Source organism: Gasterosteus aculeatus, chromosome 2 (assembly GCF_964276395.1).
Source record: "Gasterosteus aculeatus chromosome 2, fGasAcu3.hap1.1, whole genome shotgun sequence".
Taxonomy (NCBI): Eukaryota; Metazoa; Chordata; class Actinopteri; order Perciformes; family Gasterosteidae; genus Gasterosteus; species Gasterosteus aculeatus.
The window spans coordinates 5,557,065-5,579,099 of NC_135689.1; the positions used below are offsets into that span (position 1 = coordinate 5,557,065).

The 22,035-nt window shown below is 50.0% G+C and overlaps 1 protein-coding gene across 13 annotated transcripts in view; it reads left to right on the forward strand.

Moving 5' to 3' along the window:
* camta1a (calmodulin binding transcription activator 1a) overlaps positions 1–22,035 on the forward strand; it is a 245,774-nt gene that overhangs the window by 172,647 nt on the left and 51,092 nt on the right. For all 13 annotated transcript variants that reach the window (XM_078087794.1, XM_078087799.1, XM_078087771.1 and 10 more), the window contains one exon: positions 20,404–20,475. In XM_078087794.1, the coding sequence (XP_077943920.1) occupies positions 20,404–20,475 (72 nt within the window). The remainder of the gene's footprint in view (positions 1–20,403; positions 20,476–22,035) is intronic.

Consider the following 22,035-nt stretch of genomic DNA (forward strand, 5'->3'; position numbering starts at 1 on the left):
GCTGGCATGGAAGAGAATGAGAGGACGGGACAGGGAGGCATTGAGAGAAGGGTAGAAAGAAGTAGTGAGGGAGGACGAGCCTCTGTGTAGCGGACATACTGTTCTCGGTGGAAGGCTTGTGTGTGTGTGTGGTGGGGGGGGAGGTGGGGGGGGGGAGGTGTGATGTCACAGCTCCCTTGTCTTCCGCTCTGGCCAAAGATTACGTCACCTCGCTGGGCCACCGAAGCACAACTCACAGCCTGGCAGAGACTCAGAGGGCACATGGAGTTTCCTGCAACAGGAACTGAGCAGCGGTGGAAGAAGCACTCGCTGTACTTACCTTTGCCTTTTCAGCCGCGGGGGCTCGTGTTTTCATATTACTTTGCGCTGGTATTTTCTCCCCGTTTCTGTTTAGAGCGTTTGCGCCGGAGTGCCCCTTCAGGATGTGTTTAGAGGGGACGGGCACTGAGGTATTTGTAGGTAAGCTGTCTCCGTTCCATGTATATTACCTTTCCACTTCTCCACACACACACACACACACACACCCTCGCTATCCCGCTTCCCACCGTCACCTGCTGTAAATTGCCCCGGTGGCTCCGGTGCAGGAGTGTTTCTTCACCCCGGTGTCTTCCTGTTGGAGTGTCTCTCACCACTGGGATTAAGGAGCCTCTCCAGACAGGCTGGGGCGCTTATTTAAAGCAGCGGGGCTTGTCACCAGGACTATTTTAAGTGGGAGCTTGAAAGAAATTGCTGCCGCGTTCCAGAACGATGTTGGCTTGAGTTATTATGCAGTGCTTCAGCGGCGAGGAGCAGTGGAACCCAAAAGGCTTACCCTGTTGCTCTCTGACTGTGGCCCGTAGATGAAGAGAAGAATGAGGGGGGAACGGAGGAAGTGAGCAGAAGACTTCACCACCAGCCGTTTATAACGTAGCCTTCTGTAGATCTAGTTATCATTTATGGAGTATTCCTTCCAGCCAGTAGCTGTCAAACCACTTGCCTCGGGGACAATGGGAGGCATTGACAATTGGTTCACAGATCGTTTTATTCCATGAATTCTTTAGACGAATTGCACTGATTGGTCATAAGCACCACGCCTCAGGCCAATAACCTCTATATATTATATTCAGACGTGTCTGTAATATGTTTCATTTCTGTTCATAATGAATGTTGTCAGCTCTCCACCCTGAAGAAACACAAAGGCTTTCCTCTGAGGTGTGTACTCTGAATATTTGGAGACAGTCCCATCAAGAGACGCGGCGGAGAGACTTTCTGGGCGAACGGGCTGCTGGATGCGGCCGGGTTTGTGCTCCGTTGGCTGAAGTGATTTTAATGTTGTATTGATTTTTTTGATTTATTTTTTTCTCCTCCCGCCTGCGTACACACACTCTCACTCTGTCTTAGTCATGAGGAACAGCCAAACGGAGAAAACAAAAACTAAACAGCGGGCTCCTGTCCCGGTCCCCGTGTGCCCACATCCGGCCGTGCCAGAACAAAGGTGCGGAACAAGAGTGCTAACGGCGCTAGCTGGAGGTGTTTGATTTTGACTCCCCTCCAATCTAAGTGATGGATCAATTGTGCTGTAACAGGTTTCCGAAGCGTACCCTACCTCGACCACTTTGTGTTTTCCTCTTCTGCATGAAATCAAAAAAAGTCGAATAATTGAGACTAGCAAAAGAACACAAACAAAACCAATAAACAAGAAAAGATGCAGCGACGGAGAGAGGGTTTAAACTCATTTTCATGCATCTTCCCAGAGGTGTTAAAGTAGAAGGGAGGAAGTAAAAAGGGTAGAAAGCCGGGGTAATGAGTGCAGGGCATTGTTTACAAGGCAGCGAGAGCGGTATCTGACGCCACTGGGTGCAGGCTGTTGTTCTTCTCTCACAGCCATTAGAGCAAACCCCACCACTCCATCTCTCATACGCGCATGCATGAACATCTCCAAGGTTGTGTAAATCAAAGCTCTCTTGCTACTGAACCAGCATATCCTGCCCACCGCGAACAATTACTGCCCCACCCCTTGCTCCGATAACAGAGCGTCCTATCTTAATAAGCATCCCACAATGGGGAGCTAATGGTCTCAACGCTCCTTTTAATTTTATTCATACCTAACTATGAGATATTAATAATGAATGCAGAGTAAACAACAGTTTAAGATGCCGGCCACGCCATTGTGGACTAATTGGCTCATTAAATGTAACATTAGGTGGGAGAGGGGCCCTTGATTGGGAGCTGTAGGCTCCAGTCAATGCTAACACCATCAGAGATCATTGATCTTTACCCGGCCTGCACCGCTCTGATTAAAGAGCAATAAAGATGGGCCTGGTTCCCCCTCGGCCCCCGAAACGCCGCCACCATTCCCTTAAAGTGCCTCGGCCGTTGCCCAAACACAGACGGATTGTTTTCTCCATCACAATCCCCCTGCCAAGTGCGCCAGGGTGACGGCTGGCTCTGTAGGACCACTTGGACACGCCGGCGTGTATCTGGGGTGCTAAATGGTCTCAGGAAGGGATCGAAGAGAGAAAGGGACTGGCTGCGCCCGTCAGATCCTAAGTGCGCAGCATCTCACCTCACTGCCCGGGTGTTGGCGTGACCGGTGTCCATGATTCTTTCTTTCGTGTGCTTCGGGCCTCGTGTTGCTGCAGGGGTCTCTAAAGTGCTTCTGGCCAGTGCTTCGGTTCCCCCTTTTAAAAATTCAAGGAGCCCAAAAATAAATAGAGGACAGCAACTCACAACAAGGCCGGCACACGGCTATGCCAGACACGCTGGACTGCCGCTGAATTTGGATCCGGAAAATAGTAATTATTCTTCTGTGTGCTAGCTCATGCTTGCAGATGTTTATGAAGCGTTTGCTGTGGACATTCATTGAGCTACCAGTGTGTGTTGCAAGGGGTACCCATATTGCAGCAAACAAAGCAAAGCCCCCCCACCCCCTCCTCCCTTGTGCGTGACTCTACCTTTCCAGGGTGACCTAGTGGTGATTGGGATTAGGGGACAGAAGTGCTCCTAGCAGCCCAGTGGCATCTGGCCTGAGCCGGCCAGCAGCCCAGTTGACCGCCCCTCCTGACTGGCAATAGAGGCTGGTTTTATAGCGGCGCTCTGGCCTGAGCATTGACTCTCAAGCTAATAAACATCCAATATGTTATCCCACTCTCACACAAGCAAGGATGATACTCTGTAAAAGAAACAACAAGCCCTCAGATTGTCTCGCAGTAAAAGCCTTTTTACACACTATGTGAACCTATAAAGGCCTACAGGGTGTGTTGCGAACAGACCCTGAGCAGCTGCACAGGGGCTGAAGGTGTTACTGGTATGATGGACTGAAATGTTAGTGACTGCGTTACAATTTAAAAACAGAGATTATCATTACTGTGGAAATTCCATCAGTCCATGGGGCAGCATATTTCTCTCTGCAGATTGAAAAATAAAGAAAATGTCAGTGAAAAACACTGTTTCTTTTGTGCGCTCTGGTATGAAGTGCACTTTAACTCCTCCACAGCACAAGGTCAATCTGCTGTTATGTTAAACACAGTGATCATATAGGCCTTTCCTCTTTGCGGTGGTGGGGAACGATGTACTTGGTTGTGTTAGTGCTGAAAGGCGACCATGTCTGGATAAGACCTTGTTGAACGTCCCCTGTTATTGTTAGACATTTCAAATGCGAATTACTGATGGTGGTATTTCACGTAGGAAAATGCCACGACTTTACATGCTTCATTTTGATGTTTCTTTCAACTTGACTACCCTGTTGGTACAAAGTGGATTTTTCCTCAGGGATTAGATTCATATTATTTCCTTGGATGTTCATTTTGATATATATGCTAAAAGACCGTCACTTGAAAATAAACATCCTTCCTTCTTTAAGTGGCTAATCCCTTTGACTTGCCGCTGCCACGTCCATGTTCACACCCAACAGCCATTACAATGAGCCGAGCAGCATAGCAAGAAATCAAACCACGATAACGGGCCGCCTTGAGCCCGGTCTTAAGGCGCGCGGCTGATATCTTCCGTGCGCAGCCCTCGTCTTTCCCATCTTTCGCACAACACCCTCATCTGCCTCTCTTCCCGCTCGGAGCATGCCTGTGCTGCACCCTTCCTTTGCCCTCCACTGCCCCACCTTCCTGATCTCATCTGCAGACGGAGCATGTGCTGTGGAGAGATAGAGGGTGGTTGAGAAAGGCATCTCCACCCCGGCTAATGACGCCGGCTCCTTTCTCAGCTCGCTGTGCTGAAACTGTTTTCCGCGCCGAAGCAGATGAGAGCAGGAAACATCACAGCAGTCGAGGCAGACGGTCCCCGGCAGATGAGGAGGAGATTGTTTCGAGTGTATGCACTCATGTAACAAGATGCTCGCCCTCACATCCGCATACATATGCACATACCGATCTAGATGTGCCTACGTGTATGCACTCTCTTATAGCCCTCACATCGGCCCAACTACTCTCAGATGTGCCAACAACAACATATATATATATATATATATATATATATATATATATATATATATATATATATACTGTCCCTGACTGTACTGTAAAAGGCAGCATTTTCCATTGACCTCTGTGTCCCCGGACTGTGATATTCAGCCAAGGTCAGCGGTCATCAGCAGGAAGGTCGGGGTGGGAAAGGCAGTTGAAAAGTTTAAACAGGAGGCAAATAAACACACATACCAACACACACACTCACACAGCAGTGTGACTACTTGAGTACAATGGGCTGTGCTCTCATTCAGGGATGCCACAGGTCACCGTAAGAACTTGTGTGTGTGTGTGTGATTCACACTCTCGAAAAGTGAGTAGAGAAACACACACTAATGGAAAGACAAAATCTAATATGAAATCTCACGTGATTATTGAAATATATACACTGCGCTCTCTGTATGCATCACTTATACAAGGCTGAGTCGAACCAACTTTGCATACTTCTCCGATATTGTGACAACGCTCGTACCGATTCACATTCTCTCACCAAATGAGAAACAAGAAGGGGTGGCGGGATTAACGGATCAGTTCCCAATTTCCCCCAGCCGCCCAGAAGTAATCAGATCATCTTGCACCTGACGTGAGGCCTGAATTCCATTAGGCTTTATTAGCAGTAATTATCCCCAGCTTCCACCCCATGCTGTTCCCTCACTCCATATCCTATATTTCTCCTCCGGATCCCGACTTTGCCCTCTCCTTCCTTCATCCTTTTCGCTCTTCATCGTTTTTGCCAGGTGTTCACCCCCGCTGTGAGTTTCCCTCCCTTAAGTCGAGTGGATCGCTCATTTGTGCTTATAATTTCATCCCTGTCCGTTTTTTTTATTTAGTAATTGTATTATTTGGGCTCTGAACTTCTTTCAGTTTCTTTTCTTTTGCCATTGTACAAATGGACCCCCCCTCCCCCCATACTTCTGACGAAGGTCACTCTAACATTTAAACGGACACATATTCACGCAAAGAACACATTTTTCTTTTTACTCTTCAATAGAATTTCAATAGCCAAAAGCACCGAGGAATACACCACACCGCACCGCCCCCCCCCCACCATCTTTTCTTTTATCTGAACACATGTTTCTTTTTGCAGCAGGCCCAGAGATGAGACGGACAATTGTGAGCTCCTTCACATCGTGTTTCTCACTCAAGCAGGAAGGAGCATGAGGACTACAGAAAAGGCAAAAATCCTCCTGGGAGCAGCTTTTTTACTCCCAGTTTGTGTTCATTTGTCCCCCCGCTCCCCTCGGCTGCCTTTGGGAGCGAGTCAGCACTTGTTTTATTGGCTGTTACTGTGTGTCAGGGAGCAAATCGTTTTTTACTCACAGGTGCGAGTTGAGGATGAGTGTGTGTGGGTTCCATTACTTTTTGTATCGGGTTGGAATTATCTAAGTGCGAAATGTGTTGGTCGCCGCCTCTCCGCGTTTGACGCAGGACCGTGCGTCCCGGCGCAGAGGGCGCGTCCGCTTGTTACAAAGCGAGAACTGTGTTTACTTGTTTCTACATGAGAAAAATAAATGAATATATGCTTATATACGAGGTGTAGCAAAGTAGATGATAGGGCTGATTCCCCCTGTGCTGTTTATTATCGCATTTTGTGTAATTATATAATTACTGCTAATCACCCACCTGAGGTGGCGGCGCTCTGCGGCAACACACTGTTACAGAACAAACACAGCGACCTCAGCACATCTCACACTCATTAACACACTCCTTAACACACTCCTCCCTCGCTCATTCTCTCCCCCCCGCTCGCCCTCTCTACCTATCTCGCTCCCATTCTCTATGCTCATTATCTCTTGTCTTTATTTACATGCATGAAAAGGCACACGCACGCACACGCTTGTGTGCACGCTCCCTAATGTGATGAGGATCCCAATCAACCGTAATGAGATGAAAAGCATTTCGGTAGCAGATAGGGGAGATTTATAGAGAGGAAATCTTCCCAGCAGGTATGTTTCTGATGGGAAACGGAAACGAGAAGAAAGCATCTCCAAATCACATCTGACGCTCCAGCCTCCTCGACAGGCAGTTTGAGGGGAACCGGGTAACAGCGCAGCATCGCCAGATATCGCACATTAGTTAACTGAATGTGCCAGTCTCCAAATGAGAAGGGAGGGCTATTCAGAGGCAACAGACAAATCTCACATTTCAGACTCCATTTCAAAGAACATGAAATTCAATATACCACACCAATCTAGCGCATGCTGTCATTGCTTATGCCAGTAATAGCAATCAGAGATATTGTGTTCACTTTATGTTTGCCAGTAAATATATTAAATGTCATTTAAGCCTTTTCAGGGAGTTGATTGTTTCGCTTTTGTTTTGCGCCGTCTGGTTTCTCGCTGTTTGTCATCCTGCAGATCTTGACATAGGCTTTTATTAATCTGCAGTCTGAATGGAAACCCCCTCGCTAGCGCTCCCCAACGTCCCACTGTCATCTGCTCTTGTAAATCTCCCTACTTAATTAAATTTTACTCTCAGCAATAGGCGCAAATTGAAGTCACAATCCAGCTACGGTGTTCACGCCGGTCAGTTGAAAGATTCAGGGAAATTGGAGGCGGGCATTAGTGTGGACCCCCTTTGGACTGTAGTTCAGCTGTGTTAAAAGAATCCAGCAGCAGCGTAAAGGATCTCTGTGGTTGGCGAGCCTAAATGCACACACACACACACACACACACACACACACACACACAAACTGCGTGCTGCAGTGACTAGGTGGCCAGTGAGAGGCATTATGCTGGCTGACGGTGTGACAGCACCGCTCTCAGCGACCCCCTAAACATATCGCCCAAATAATGAGACAGGTCAGGGGCATCGGGGGCCTCTTGAGGAAAAGGGGTGGGGTTGGCGGTGGGCGGGGCCATCGCGCCTCCTCGATCCGCCACGTCGCCCGCGGACGTTTGCGCCGGTCCCCGCTGTCACCGAGCGCGTCTGAAGGATGGCAGCTGCAGACAGAGGCTGACATGCACGCCTCATATCTGGCTGGCAGAGTGAGTGTATCACAGACAACGCTGCCAAACCACGTTCGTCAGATCGAAGAGGAACTTTAATTTAGTCTGTGTGTGTCTGTAAGTGTGAGCGTTGGTGAGAGTGCAACCCTCAGCTCTCCCTGACAGATAACAGCCGGCATTAGACTTAAAGAAGCCTTGAGACATAGACTCTAGTTTGCACAGATTTCTTTTTATTTTCCCCCATCTCCTCCCCAGATTTCCCTCCATGAACTCTGCAGCACTGCGATTCTGCCCACTCCAAAAATGCAGTGGCAGCACTTTACGGGCCTCAACAAAGCTTATTACTGTACAAGTACAACTTGTGCTTGGAGGCCTGTTTGTAGCTACTGTACACACAGACGTATGGCCACCTTCATTCTCGTCAAGTATACCTCAGGGACGCAGCCTGTCTAATGGGTTGTAGCAATCACTCGCAAACGGTGGCGTCTTTGGAGAAACGCTTAGCTCCGGCCGCCTCCATTACTGTCATCATCAGCAAGAGGAGGAGTCATCTAAAGCTCTGGCATCATGGGTCGTGAAATCAGCGGCTGGGTAAATGTTAGTCCACGTCTCTCGAACTAAAGGCCACACTCTCTATCTCCCTCCCTGTCCCCCCGTGTCTATCATCTATCCAGTCCAGAGTTCAGTGCGCACACACACAGCTGAGGGGGGACTCGGGCCCAATCTCATTAAGGCAGGCAGAGGGGCAGAAAGCCACCAGGAGCCTCCACTCGATCACACCTGAGGGGCCACCGCTATGGAAGGAGCAAATGAAGCTTTGCATGCAAATGTCTGCAGGGAGCCGTTCCGCCTGCCGCCTCACACAAGGGGGGGGGTTGGAGGAGGGAGGGGGGCATGTTACACTGGCGCCTATTTTAACACAGGGGGCTATTTGAACTCTGCTCCGCACCCCCTTGCTCTAAAGATTAAAGATTTTTTTTTTGTTCTCAACCTTGTATCCATCACATGTGCTCTGCGGCCCGGGAACATAGAGATGACATTTCATGACATTTCATGCCATCCACGTGTCATAAAGCCGACATGAAGGTTGACACACAGCTTACTCGACGATGGATCGGCTGTCATAAACATTGATGGCACTACATAACAAATGACGCTAAAGTTTCATGGCACTGTCGTGACATTGAACAATGTCGTCTCTGCAATCGAATGCGAAGCTCGTTCCCCGAGCGCTGACCTAAATCTCGGTAATGTCACTTCGACCAACGCGTTATGATTGAGCGACTCGCTACTTGTCACGAGAAGTCATTATGCGGGGTGAATATCATAATCAAACTGTTATTTGTGAAGGCGTTACCTCCGCGTTGAGCTCTGAGCAAATCAACATCTTTCAGTGTCTTCGGGATCCACTTCCTTTGCCCAGCTTCTGTTCGCTCAGGTGTGTGTGTGTGTGTGTGTGTGTTACCCCCCAATGTCAGCCGGAGGCTCGGGGCGAGCCAAGGAGAGATTGGGTCCCGTCCTCATCCGTATGCATGGCTAAGGCTCCTCCAGAACCCTTTTTGTTTTTAATGAAAACTGGTCTCATGCGTTGTTTACTTAGATGACAGGTCAATTTTCTTCTGATTTATAGCACTGTGGCTCTCAAGGAGATACTGTACTTATTACCTTAAATGCAGTATGCAAAAACAAGTCAAAGCGACAGGCGGGAGGGAGGGAGCGAGGGAGCAAGGAGGAAGGGGTGTGGACACATATAAAGGGTCATTGTTTCCCTTCTGCTCCAGACCGAGCAGCTGTTTGTCGAGGTCTAGACGGGGAGCTGAGAGCGGATCACCTTAGGAGGTCACTGCTGCGCTCAGCTCCCCCCCCCTCGCTAGGCTGCCGGGACTCGGGAGCGGAGATACGTCGGCATTATCGGATTACCCTGTCAGCTACATCTTCATACTTTGTTTTGTGTATTTGGCCAAGTGGCTGGATCCGGTGAACACAGTCGAGGGGTACCTCCCTCTGCTGGTGGAACCGCAGTGTCACACCAACAGTGGGGGGATAAAACAGCTCTCCAACTAACCCTGACGCCTCCTTTCCTCAAATTGCAGTGGGCAGACGATGGTGGAAACGGTGCGCTTGATTCATTTGTTTTAGAACAGCTCAAAGGTACGGGAAGGTGCTGGCGAGTGGAGAGGTAAAGAGGAAGGTAAAGCGATAGAAAAGGAGGTGGGGTGCCTTTGCTTTGACAGATGTAGTTACAATAGCGCAGAGATCAATTATTCAGCAGGCGTGCGTGGTCGCAGGATTAATGACGCGTGCTTCAGATAAATCAACCACCGGTCTCGAACCTCTGCTGGGGTGGAGAAACAGCGCAAAGACAAACATAGGAGCGTGTTCGACGTTGGCATTTCATATCCATCCTTTACCATTAGTGACCTTGAGAATTCGAGGGAGAATGGGGACGGAGAGCACATCGAGCCGCAAATAGCCGTCCAGATTTGGGGATGTAATGTCAAAAAATGAGCACATTATATCATCTTGAATGTCGATTTTGCTCCAAAGGACAGAAGTAGCGCTCCGTCCTCAGACTGTGGGAAGGATATGAAAAAGGAGGGCTGTAGTTGCTGTTGAGAGATTGAAACGATGATATATTTTACAACCTCTGTCGGGCGCTCCAACTTACTACCACCTCCACCGCCATCGCCATGTCTGCCTCTTCCCTTCTCTCCCTCATTCTGGCTTTGACTTTCCTCTAAGTCCTTTTTTAAAAACTTTTTTACATTACTGTTACATTTCTCATCAAAGCCCCCTTGTGCATTCATACAGTATCCTTGTTCTTGTCTGTCTGGCTCTACTTGTATTTGTATATGTGCGAGTGAATCTCTCTGCCTGATTGAATTCGCTCCATTCTCCCCCACTTCCATCCTTGTCTTTTTGGGCTTCAAGGTTGTACCTGTCTGCTACTTCAGGTGCATTTTAGCCAATGCATCTGTGTGCGCCTATAATTCCCTTCCCCTATTTGTCCATCTCCTTTATCTGCCTGTCTCTTTTATCTGTCTGCTCCCTAGCCGCTGCCCCATCCCAAAACAGCCCTCGTGGCCTTCCCTCTCTCTACAGTTGAAATCACATACCGCTGTCAGGCGCTCATCTTCAAACACCAGCCTTTGCCCAGCCGGAATGTCAAATCATTTCAGTTTCAGCACCGTTTTTTTTCTCTTTCCTCCTCTTCGTCTTTGTTTCTCTGGGCCTCTAATGCTCGCAGTCTCTCCTTTACTATTCTACTCCATTGCCATTCATCTCTCTCCGTCATGCACACACATTCCAATATGAGTTTAATGTAATTTCCCCGTTTCTCTTCCCTCTCCGTGGTTATCTTAATGCGGCGCACCGCCGCACCGCTGTGTTCAGGAGTGTTTCTGTGGAGACCAAGCTAACCTTCTCCATCCAGATTCGAGTTATCGCAATTAATCCAGAGTGGAGGGGGTGCCGAGGACTTTGGCCGTATCAAAGCAGCGACGGGACACGGACATTTTGCATTTGAGCGGTGGTGAGGCTGGGCGAGGGAGGGGGGGTGGGAGGGCGCCACTGAGGCGCTGGGAGTGGGAGGATCAAAAACATGTGGATGGTGGCAGAGTGCCGTCCCCTGCTGTGCAGCTCAGATAAAGACAGGTTAGCGCCACAGGTTTCCTCGGCGAGAGAGGGAGCCGGGCGCGAGGCCAGGGGAGATGCACGGACGAGCCGGCTTACAAACTTCTCATAATAACTCAGGCACAAGAAAGCCTTCTGAATTAAAGTGTCACTTTTCATTTGCTTTCCTTTCCCTCTTTTTGGCTCGCTGGCTGATTCCTCCCCCCCCCCCATTCCTCCGCACCCGTAACCAGCCACCACCCGATCCTTCTCCGCATCACAATCAGAACATAACGTGGACTCCCTTGGTTGCCTTCCCCACTGTCTTCATCACAGGGCTGCCCGGGGGCTCTCAGGCTCCTCCATCTGCCTGCTCTGTGTCTGCGGCTCTCCCTTTCTTTCTTTGCTTGTCTCTCTGAATCTGTCTTTTGTGTGTTCCTCCCTTTCTGTCTGCTGCGTGTCCGTCTGCGGGGTTCTTTTGCCTCCCCACACATGCACAGTCAGCAGTACGAGTATTGGCAAACGGGAAGTTCGTTGAATGTCTGCTCATCCAAAGTGGAATACAGACAGATTAATATTCCACAAAGGACATTTTGTCTTTGGTCGACGCCTGTTTCAAACCGCTCACAAACAAGGTGCAAATCTTAGCACTCCAGCAACATTTTGTCAATAGCTTATGTGCCTCACTGAGTCATACTGCCATGACAGCTCCGGAAAGGCTCGCCGGGATGCCGCCGACCTTTTGTGAGGCTTGATGGGCTTGACAGCCAGGCTTGTTATAAATATTGTTTTTAATTCGGTTGGTGGGATTTGTTGTGGAAGTCCAAGCTTTGCACAGAGGATATTGCATAGGAGGCGGGAATCCACGATGGTTGTCTTCGCGGTCATTGTTCTCGATCCGGCTAATCCCGAGCGCTGAGCCGGGCCGTCCAAATTGGGTGAGCTATAGGTGCTCCCGGGGCTAAAAGGGGGCCAAGGAGAGCGAGGATAGACTGGAAGTGCACAGAAACTGATGAAGTTTTCACCACCTTCCCCTCGTGGTGCTGGGAGTGGGCGGGGCCGCCACCACTCTTTAATTGGGCACCGTGGGCCGCAGCGAGAGAGATTGCAGCCTATGTAGGAATAGATTAAGGGCGAGAAAGAGGCGGCGCGATGGGGAAGGCCAAAGAGCGGGGCGAGCCCAGCGCGCTATAATGCCATGCGTAATGGCAGGTGTCGCTCTGCCTAATTTCACGCCTCCGCGAGCGAATGTGCACCCAGATGATCGCCACTTCCAAGTCCCGTCTATCTCTCTCTCTCTCTCTCTCTCTCTCTCTCTCTCTCGCTATCTCTATTTCCGGCCCGCTGCTTAATGTGGAGTCGCTTGCAGTGATGTGTTTGGCCCCGCGTAGGACGTGGACTTTGGTTCCCCTTTGGAACCTTTAAGCGCATGCCTGTAAGCTCCATGACAGGCGAAATGTGCAGCCCGAGCACTAAATAGAGGCATGGGGGGCAGTTAAGGATGCACGAGGGCCCGCCCCTTCAATCTGTCACATGCAGGCCGCATGACGAGGAGGGCTTGTTCTTTTGCATCCGTCTGGGCCGGTGGGGGGGGACGACAGGAGGGGAACACGGGTCCACCAATGGCGCGTTTGCGTGCCTGCGCGTCTGCACGTCACATCGACGGCCTTTCAGAGTCTGACACGGGGGGGGGGTGGGGGGGCGGCGTCCCCGTGGCAGCCGAGACGGAAACCGCTTCTGATCCCTCGTGCCCTGCCCAGCTTTTTATTTGACCCTCTGCTGCTCTTCGACCTCCCCCACCCCCCCACACCCTCACCCTTCTTCTCTCCTCCTCTCTCGTCCTTTACCCTCATTGCAGCGCTTCCTTCCTCACCCCTCCTCGCCCTTTCTGGCCCCTCCTTCCTGTAGTCTGTGTTTGTGTTGGGAAGATTAAGCTGCTCTGACAAAGCTGTGTTTACAAATATGCAGGCAGAGAAACAGGCCAAGCGACGCTGAATAGGAATAGAATACAAATTGCTTTTTTATCTCTCTTAGGGCCGGGGCGAGAGAAAATGTGTTTGCGATTGTTGCTCCTCCGCCTGTGAAGGATAAAGCCTCAGTACTGTGTTTGGGCTTCCTGTTAGCATTCATTCCATCCTCTTCTCTCTCGCCCTCTCTCTCTCTCTCTGTCTCTACGTCCTCCCATTCCCTTTCTTCCCCCTTGCTCTTTCTCCTCTCTGTCTGCCCCCCCCCCCCCCCCCCCCCCTGTCTCTTTCTCCCCGGCGGGAATTTTTTTTCTTGCTGTTTTCTTGGTAATCATATCTCCTCTCCTCTCTTCTTCCCCCCCTTACTCTTTCATGTCTCCCTGATGTGTGCTCCTCTCTCCTCTATATGTGCACCACTCCGTCTCCCATCACCTCCCTCCCTCAATAATTTCCTACGTTCCTCTTCCACCTCGTGTTTCCATACCGGCTGAATACCTCCCTCCGTTGCTCAGGCTCTCCCTCACTCCCTCGCCCTCCATCCATCCTTTTCTCCTCCCTAGGACTTGTCATGATTTACAGTCTCCCTCAGCTCTTTCTCGCTCACACTGGAGATATTGGAAAATTTGGAGTGCCTATAGATCACGGGCAGGTGGAGAAGCCGCGAGCGTCCGCTAATCAGCCCTAACAGAACTGTGGAGCATTACAAATCTGAGCTCTCTCCCACAATTAGGCAGCATGTCTGCCTGGCGTACCCCACGGCAGGGAGGCTGAGCCTGTGATGTCATCTCCAGCAGGTCTCCTCCGTGTGTGCGTGCATGTGCGTGCGCGCGTGTGTGTGTGTGTTTTAGGTGGAAACGGGGGCTCGGGTGGTTTGCTCTCATTAATGCAGAGGACGTGCTCCCCTTCTCCACACAGTGGCACTTTTATCCTTACCTCAGCTAACACAGGGGAAGGTTAATGGGCGGTCACACCGTCTCAAACAATGCCATCTATGTTTATTAAGCAGCGGCAGGCTCACCATGTGATGCTTTTGGTAATTCATTGTTTAATTATATATACGTGACGTTGAATCCCTTGGGGGCCGGATAAGGGGCCCCACTTTACGAGGACAAAGTCAAGGAGAAGAACTAGGAGATACAAAATGTGTTCCTACTGCTCGCCTTCATCCTTACCTGCGACTGACCTGCGACTGACCTTTCGTCGCTGTTTCCATCCCAGGTGAATGTCCACGATCTGTGTTGATATCCCTTTGGCCACTTTCCAGCACATGCATTTGGGTTTGACTAAGCTACGGGAAAGTCTTCTTAGACTCAGCTGTTTCCCACCCTCTTAAAATGACAGCTAAAACCTGACCTGCGACCCCCTCTCTTTAAACGGTGGGACGATAACCGGATTGCTGGATCCATTACTCCACCTTTTAATGGAATGAAGTGCCCGTCCAGGTTGTTGGCCTACGTCTTGTAATGCAAACAGATGCTCATTACTCCTTTTACTGCCATACATTTTTTTTTTTACGTGTCGATTTTAGACAGGCAATCTAGAGGTCGGCCCAAAGGTTAGGTGATAAGGAAGTGGCGTCTTGAGATAATGACTGGTTGCACTTTACATTTTACCTTTTACGCATGTGCTTAGCATCCATTTGTACCCTGCCATCCTTCACACAGGAGAATCTCCTCTCGTGGACTTTCAACTCAAACTATTTTGCTTTGTCAAGATGCAACGAGTCGAAACGCACATTTGCAAGGCGGCCTATTAGCATATCAAAAACAAAGACTTGATTTAATCTGCGGCGCGTCTCCAAAGGAAGGCCGCTTTCTTACGTGTCAGCTGAGCAGAGGAGAAAGACGAGAAACAAATGAAAGCCTGAGGGAGGGAACGGGGAGAGAGAACATTTGCTACCACTGCTGCTAAGGACCCAGCTCCTACTTTAGGTGCTATAGAAACACAGTTTGACTTCCGAGAAGCTGACAGAAGTGCTGCAAGGTTTTCCTGAGCTTTCCTTTGTTGAAGGACATCAACGTGTTGACGAGGTCAAGGCAAGGCCCCTACTGCGTCTTGGTGATGTATAAAATTTAAAAAAATGTCTGATATATTCTCTCCTCTGGCCCTTTAACCTCTCTTTTGTGTCATGGTTTTCAACAGTCCTGTTACTAAGTGAAAAGACCACATTCAGAAGAGATGTAGCTGCAGTAACACACCGACCGTCACGCTCTGGAGTAAAAGTGCTATTTCTATTTGCGTAGCAGTATGTGCATTATCGTTATTTGCAGGTGTGACCTGGCGCACAACTACAATCTGTGTCCGTGTTTTGTGCCTTTGTGTGTCAGCGTGTGTGCGTGTCACTGTATGGCGGCCGTAGCCGCAGGCCACATGCCACCCTTCCATCCCATTAGCGGAGCCCAGGCCCCCGCCGGTGTCTGCTTTAACCTTGGCCAGCGGGCTGCAGGAGAGGGAGAGTAATTCTAACCTTAAAAACCTGCTGATTAAAGCCAGTTTGGTGGAATTCGATTCCACTTAATGCCTTTTGGCCGTGAGCCCGGCTGGCTAGCATTAGCATCAACAGACGCCCCGTCTTCAGTCAGGGAGACAGACAGTGCGCGGGCACGTGGGAAAGCGCGGCCGCAAAACCCCTCACACCCCCCGCGTCCGTCTCTCTCCGTCTCTATTCTTCCTCTCTGTCCTCTGTCTCTCATTCCACTCTATTTCCCCTCCCTCTCTCTCTCCTCATCACCACAGCTCTCCTCCCTGAAACGTCTTTCCTCCGTCAGGGTTTTTCGGTGTGGCAAGCGGTCAGGGGTTTCTCTCTAACTGCCTCCGTCCTGTTATTGTTCTCCTCTTGAACTTGATGTATAGCCGTGTTTACGCGTCCGGCGTGGCTTATTAATTCTCCTCTTCGGGGCCTGTTTATCAATGCTTTGTGTATTTTTAGAGCCGGTCATTTCCATAACACATGCATTTTCCCAGAGCGTCATTTGTTTTGCTTTGTTGAGGAATTTTTTTTCAAGGGTTTGTTTTTCATTCTTTCCTTCAGCTCGGTGCAGCCTGCCAATTCATTTTATGGCCCGCTCAGTTTTGACTGATTTAGAGACTGCAGCTGGGCCAACGGAGAGGACAGAGATAAATCTAAGCCTCTTTTGATTTATTATGTATAATGTCTCATCAACCGTTGCTTAAGTCTTCAGATGCACTGAAGAACTATACTGTTACGACTACAAGCAGTGGCTTAGTTAAAGTGGTACAAAGAAGAAGAATCTTAACAGAGAAAGAAGTCGCTGGTATAAAAAGCCAGCCATTGTGCTGGTGGCACACAGGAGGTGTGCGTTTCTATATCAATCCGAAATGCAAGAGAGATACCGTATAATACGGGCTTTCTGGGCCTGGTGCCACCCTACCAGACACTACAGATCATTTGATTGGTCGGAGGGCAGAAGAGAGCGCCTGACCGTAAAGACAGCAGGTGAAATTCAGAGCGTTACGTTATCAGTCAAAAATGAGCTCATCCTCCAAACTGGAAGTGGCACTTTTCAGGCGTAAGTCATCTAATCACGTCTGTATAGAGCCAGAAATCGTTGGTTGATCAATACTCATCATGGATGCTGTCAATGCCCAGAGTAGCTTGAATCTTGCATGGTCCATGAATCTCTATTGAGTATGGATTTTTGCGCTCCCTCCACGGATGGGGTTTGGTAGCCCTGCCTGATTGGCTGCTGCATGAGCTCTATTTATGCTGCCGTGCCCCTGGCTGAATCACCTGCCCCGGGCATCCAGTGAACAGACACACGCGCACAAGAGCACAAACAGAGAAGGATACATTCCCTCTAATGAAGCAGTGAGCCAGACGTTACTTAACCAGGTGGACGTCCGTGTCAACAACTGTAAAATAGTGCAAGGCCAGTCACTCGATACAATTCATATTGGATCCGACTGTAGATTATTCACATCCGGAGTGATGATATGTGATGACGATTGTTGGCTTAGGAGACATCAGGGGACGCGCGAGTGAGACGTGAGTTAATTGTGAAGGTACCCATAAAGAGTTGGCTGGATGATGTGATGATGGATGGAGACTGAGAGCTGGACAGGAGCCACGTCTTTTAAAAAAGTCAGCAGAACAGTTTTTAATAAATGTTGTCCATGGCAACGTTTCACAGTCAGACGTTTGCCTCATGGCGGGAAAACGGCAAATTGCCAACATAAATAAGGTGCCTCACTTTTGATTCCGACTGTCTTCACACATCCTTGTGGTCTAATGAGCAAGTCTCCCCTTTCCTCGGAACTGTAACTGGTGGTGGCCCTGCCTTTTACATCTGAAGGCTTTATTTAAGCCCAACTGTTTGTCACTGGGCTGTCTGGCCGGCTCGAACTGCGCTCCGCTCAGAGCCGCTTTAACACCCTCTCATTGGGCCAAGGCGGAGTGTCATCGCCTCGGCCGCCCGCTTGAGTGACAACACCAAATGATTTTGCTGCATCAGTGTCTGACTTTGGAGGACACACGTCGCTGTAAGTCTTTATTTTTTTTCTCCCCCTCCCGCTGTCTGCAGTGACAGCGCATGAATACGTTATTGACACGCTCTCCAACAAGACTATAAGCTGCGTATCATTGTTCCATTGTGTCTCATTTGCAGCCCAAACTTGTGTGTGTGCGCGTGTTGCTGTGCACACAGTGCACACCTACCTATTTGTTTCACTGTTTTAGTGTCAGTCTGCAAAGGCTGTTCAAAATGACACACTGCGAAACTGCACTTTAAATGAGAGGAAATGTGTGTACGTGTGTGTATAATTACGGTTTAATTGCTTGCCCTGTGATGTGCTGTCATCTGTCACAGCCCCTAAGACAGCAAATAATGGTTCTGCTGCCGTCACTTTGTCACCCAGACGCTCGGCATGCAGAGAGCGGCGGAAACGCCAGTAACTGATATGCGTCTTGAATTACTGATAGGCGCTCGAGTATGATGAGCTTTGTCTGCCCGGGCGTTTCTTGTGCTCTCTAAAGTATGTTGGCCGGGGTTTTGTCTATCGTGACTTTTGTCTGTGCACGTGTGCGTTCGGATGTGCGCGTGAGCGTGACAGCTTGTGTCCGCGCGTCTTTGAACATTTCCTTGTCTGTGAGTGGGAGCAGTTTGGTGCTTAAGAACTCATTGTTTAATTGTGTGTGTGTGTGTGTGTGTGTGTGTGTGCTTGTGTTTGATGCCTCCTGTATATCGGTACTGACGGGTGCAACAGTTGTGTTATGCTTTAAGCTGCTTGTTGGTCTGGCACGGCGCTTTGTGTGGTGGAGAAATGGAGTAAACAGAGGGAGGGCGAAGCAGCCTGCGGGCAAATTTATTCACTCCCCAGTCGCCGTAGTCACAGAGGCCTGTTGCTCTGGCCCACCTGTCAAAACTGAGAACCGTGCCGTAGCGCGGACACCGCGGCCCCCCCCCCCAGTGGGCCAAGTGCTCTAGGCTACATCAGTACTGACCATGATATATCTATAAACTTTCCGTAATCGGAATTAACAAGACAGCAAGTTTCTTAAGCACGCAGGCGGCATATAAACCAAGTCTGCGTTTCCCGTGTGCGGTGAACAGATATGCAGCGTTATGGCCCGAATCGATGTTGGTGTTTCAATTTAAAGTCCGAATAGACATCGTGGTAGCATTTTGGTCCGTGTGCACCTTTCACAAAAGTATCGCAGGACACAGGGAAAGGTAAACACTTTAGTGCCATTTGGGGCTAATTTACCGTATTACATCATAACTACAGTCCATGGCATACATGCTCAGTATGTATCAGTCTGTGCGAGCTGCTAACAGTTGTGGTCGACTGCAGCAATGTTCAGTGCACTGTGGGAGGAAGCGTCTGTCCGTTGCCAGCGTGGAGTAATGGATGGCGGAGCTACGGGAGTGGGAGGAGGCATACATCCTATTTCAGACAGCTGTAATGGATGAGAGTACGGCGAAAAGGAATAAGAACAGGAGGAAGCCTGCGTGCCTTCGCTAACGTCTATTCGCTAGTATTGAAATCGGTTCACAATAGATGTGTTGGGAACAAAGGAACACCTGGAGAACGCGTCCAGGCGGATGTGACTTTTGCTGTTTGTGAATTGGTCATCAGGCGTCTGTGTGTGTGTGTGTGTTGGTGTTGGATGCTTCTGCGACTGTGTGGTGTGTTTGTTTTGTTTTTGGCGATGTAATGCTCCTCTCGCCGTGTGCCCAGCCTGTGTAGCTGTGCGACGGTACTCTGTTATAATTAATTATACGGTTCCACGTTGGCAAACGAGTGTCTGCAGACTTCATCTGCAGGCCCGGGCGCTTGGTTTTAGTTAAACAAGAGGAGCACATAACACATCTCCAGGCACCTATTTATCACACGGTGCTCCGAGCAATGTAGCCCAACGCCCCCACCAACAACCACCCCCCCCCTTTCCTTTTACCATTACCGCACCCTCCCCTACCACCTACCCAGTCACTCCTACAGTGCCTGAGGAAAGCCGCCTTCACTTGTTGAACACGCGGCTTCCGAATAATGAGGCCGGGTCATGTCTGCACACGCACCCGTACTCGCTCACTAACAGCGGTGATTTCTCCTGATTTCTAAACAAAGAGTTATACCAAAGTCAATCGGAGTGAAGCTCAACCCTCCCGACCTGCTTGTTTGATTTATTCCCGCAAGAGCCAAGCTCCCTGTCTTAAAGTGCAAACCAGCCCACCCTCACCTTTCACAAATATTAGATTGTAGAAAAGCTGCCGAGCCGGTGAAGGTCGTGGAGGGGGTGAGCGCTGCAGACAAAACCAAGGGTAGCGACCCCCCGCGGGTCACCTGGGAGCCGGGGGTCCTGGGTCTACCGGAGAAGAAGCATGGAGGAGGATAAGTTCTCGCTCCTGTTCACCGCCGCACAGGGGCTTCGCTGCGTCTTTCCCTTCACCGCCGGCCGCTGGAAAAAAAATGTCTCCTGGCCCCTCTGCCAGAAACGGGGGAGGCGTTATCGGCCCGGCCTGGCTCTCTCGCCGCGGTAACGAGGCCCCAGGCGCAGTATTATCTGTTTACGATAAGGATATTAATAACGCTGTGCTTTAGTTACGTGGCGCTATGCCCTGCGGGGCGGCGGAGGGTGGAGGAGGGGACGGGAGGGGTGGAGTAAGGAGCACCTGAATCATTCTGTCAGGGAGCCTCTCCCCAGAGCCGGAAAAAGGGGGAGAGGAGAAGAGAGGGAGGGAGGGAAAGGAGCCATGTGGCGACGCCGAGGTGTTCGCCGGTTCACCCCGTCCGCTTCCTACTTCCAGGTCACAGACTTTGTTTCAGAGAACAATGGCGTGACCATCTGCCAGCTGGTCCGTGGGGGGAGTTCAAAGGTCACAGCTGACACGGTCAGAGCGTATACTTTGCTGCAATGTAACGTTCCTTTATTTCTGCCCCCCCCCCCCCCCCCTCTGCTGTCTCTAGTGTCTGTATGGCTGCTACGTCCACTCCTCCATCATCCCCACCTTCCACCGTAGGTGCTACTGGCTGCTCCAGGTAAGACCTCCTCCTTCTCCCCCTCTGCAGAACACCACGCTTTAGTTTCACTTTCGAGGTCTCCCCGGCCCAATCCACAAGAATTGGAATGAGTTGCATGATATCAGTTTCCATTTAACCAAAGCGTTTTATTTTGACAGCCGGCAGGCAGGCACCCGCCCCCTCCCTCCCCCTCCCTTCCACCTCCCCTCTCCCGCTCTTTTCTCTCGCGAGCCTCCATTCCCCCTTATCTTTCCCGGTCATTCACTTTTCTGATGGCATTGCCCGTACACGCCGTCCAGCACCAGGGCGGTATCTCAGTCTGCTAAAAGCTTTGCCATCTCCCCTGTCTAACAGGCGCCGTGATGGGCAGTAAAAGCATGATGGAAGACGTCCCTTGTACAGTATAGTGTGCTCGCAGTGGGTCGTCAAGTCCGCCCGGCTGAGAGTGGTTGTAAATAGTAGTCCTTTGATCACCTCCCCAATACATCTCATCATTCTCGTTTAGCATGGCGGCCATTATTGTTGGAAGGTGGCTGATGTGACCAGCCATTCACAATTTAAAGGGAGCATAAAGCACACACGCAGAGAATAGTGGTGTGTGGAGCTGCTGCTATTTGTATCTATCTATCTAGCCAGATAGAGCCGAGTTCTATGTCGTATATTTATTTGGGAGGAAAACTGTCTTTGGGATAAAGACTTGTTTCCCACAGTGACGCCAGTGCAGCTTCCCAAAGTGGTATTTTCTGAGGACACGAGTCACGACCTCCCTGCCGTACTGAATGGACCCAGAAGACTAATTCACTGTTAACCGAACCGAACCCCAAACAGTGTTGGCTAGCAAAGGAAATGAGCTGACAAAATGGGGGGAAAAACACTGGACTTATACTGGACTAATACTTAAATACTAATCCAAAATATTTTGAGAAGAGTTTTTGTCTCTCAGGCAGTAATCGCACGTCTCTTCTGAGATCAGCGGAGCTGCTCGGGTTATTTCCTCTGAAATCTGTTTTCCAAATGATTTGAGGTACAGTGTGCAACATTCGGGAAGTAACCTCCTTTACTAATTCCAGCTGCTAAAGCATCAGCTGAAGGAGAAATATGGAAGTAACACACACGCGTTACAAAGGGAACTTACGCTCATGGGTTTCGAGGTGCACCACCGAGGGATGAAAACATAACAGGTCAGATCCGGAGTCAACCGGGGGTCGCTCAACTTTTTGAATCTTCAGCCCTCATTTTCAACGTCTCTCTCTGCCAGTTTCAGCACAGACAAGTAAAAACTCGTGAAACTTCACCGCAGTTCACCGACTGTTATGGAAGCGCATCACCTCCAAACAACCTGGTTAGTGAATCCCCGGCTCTCACCTCTCCCCCTCTCACACCGCCCGGTAGATCTCCTCCCGTACATGACTCACCCGGCCCTGCTGTGCAGGCAACACATTAACTCGTTCAACGGGGGGGAAAGAAACGACCTTCTGCTGTGCAGCGAAAAAACATCAATTTCCAAAGAATTTTTGTTGACATTTCTGGATCCCCAGATTTACATCTCTTTTTCTGGCAGTTTATTGCGGACCACCT